Raw genomic sequence first — 1,411 nt, forward strand, 5'->3', positions numbered from 1 at the left:
AAAAAAAAAAAAAGGTTGGCTAAGCAGAAAATCTAACCTCTGATACACATATGTATACATGAAGTTTTAAAAAGCCAATTTTAACTGGATTATGGCCAACACCAATACTCCCAAAGTATCAAGACTTAAAAATTTACTAACCTAACCATCCTATCCTGAAGAAAACATCACCTTTTGTGATACAGGATTCTAATTTCTACAAGTTTACAATTTTACTTTAGCCTTCCAATCTCCCCAACCCAGTTATCTTACTGCATTATTGCTCAGGTTCTAATACTTAACTAGGTAACAACAAAGTCACTTACAGAAGGAACAACATCGAAAACTGACGGGTTTTTTCTGGTTCAGGGTTTTGTTCTTTCTTTTTTGTTTTTTTGGTTTTTGTTTTCCTACTTCTCTGCACGCATAAGATAGAAAGGAAGACATGCCAGGTTAGGCAACTCCTGGGAGGCGGGAGTGGGGGAATGGAGAGAGAGATAAGAGAGGTACGGGAGAGACCGTTGTCCGAAGAGCAACGTGCTCCTTAGCAAAGACATTTTGGAAACTGCGAACTGGGAACCGGCCTCCCAGGACCTCTCCTCGCCCTCCAGCTGTCAGAATCCCCACTCCCTCACTCAACAGTCGACCGGGGAAGGTCCTGGAGAAAAGGCATCTATCCCTCGTGGGTCTACTCCAACGACCCGAATTAGCCTTCGCCCAGCGGGGCAGCGAGGGCCCCCGGTAGAACTCCGAGAAAGGGGAGAGGAAAAGGGAACCGGGTGGCAAACGCTGGAACTCCTCCACCGACGCTGCGCCAACTCATGCCCACCTCCGCAGGCAGCCAGGGTGGCCATGGCGTGACGCCGCCAACCGGCGCTCCGTACTGACAAGTGTCCCCACGTCTTCGCCTTTCAGTATTTAACCTTCTCTTGCCCTCCTTCCCCACTCCCACCATTCTAGGAGGCAAAAAAGAACTGGGCGAAGTGAGCGATTATGCCTGGAGAAAAGAAGGGCGGCCTGGCGGTCCCGGGAAGGACCTCGGAGACAGCAAGCTGCGGAAGGCTGCTGGCGCCGTGCTTCCGGGCCGAGGGGAGGTTCTGCCTGCTGGGCCGCAAAGCCGGGGCCTCGCCTGGCGACAGAGGCCGAGCAGAGGGGCGGCGGCACTGCCGGGGCCCGGCGCACAGACTCACCAAATCTGGAACTTGAGCAGCGGCCCCGTGGCGTACTGCATCTTTAATCTTTTGCTAGGCACGCCGCCCAGGTTGGCCGAGGCATCGCTCCGGATCACCGCCGACGCCGCCACCAGGAGAACTAGCAGGAACCTCATCTTAATCGAGCCAGCAACTTCGGCCGCCCTCAAACTGAGACTGCAGCCAGCCCAAGGCCGAGCAGGAGCGGCGAGCAGCTCCCCACCGCGCAGGCGCGATCCGCC

The 1,411-nt window shown here is 54.4% G+C and overlaps 1 protein-coding gene across 1 annotated transcript in view; it reads right to left on the bottom strand.

Moving 5' to 3' along the window:
- Positions 1-1,411, bottom strand: part of SELENOT (selenoprotein T) — a 20,167-nt gene extending 18,756 nt beyond the window's left edge. The window contains exon 1 of the mRNA XM_029940052.1: positions 1,170-1,411. Within this exon, the coding sequence (XP_029795912.1) occupies positions 1,170-1,306 (137 nt within the window). The 5' untranslated portion in view covers positions 1,307-1,411. The remainder of the gene's footprint in view (positions 1-1,169) is intronic.

Source organism: Suricata suricatta, chromosome 5, assembly GCF_006229205.1.
Source record: "Suricata suricatta isolate VVHF042 chromosome 5, meerkat_22Aug2017_6uvM2_HiC, whole genome shotgun sequence".
Lineage (NCBI taxonomy): Eukaryota > Metazoa > Chordata > Mammalia > Carnivora > Herpestidae > Suricata > Suricata suricatta.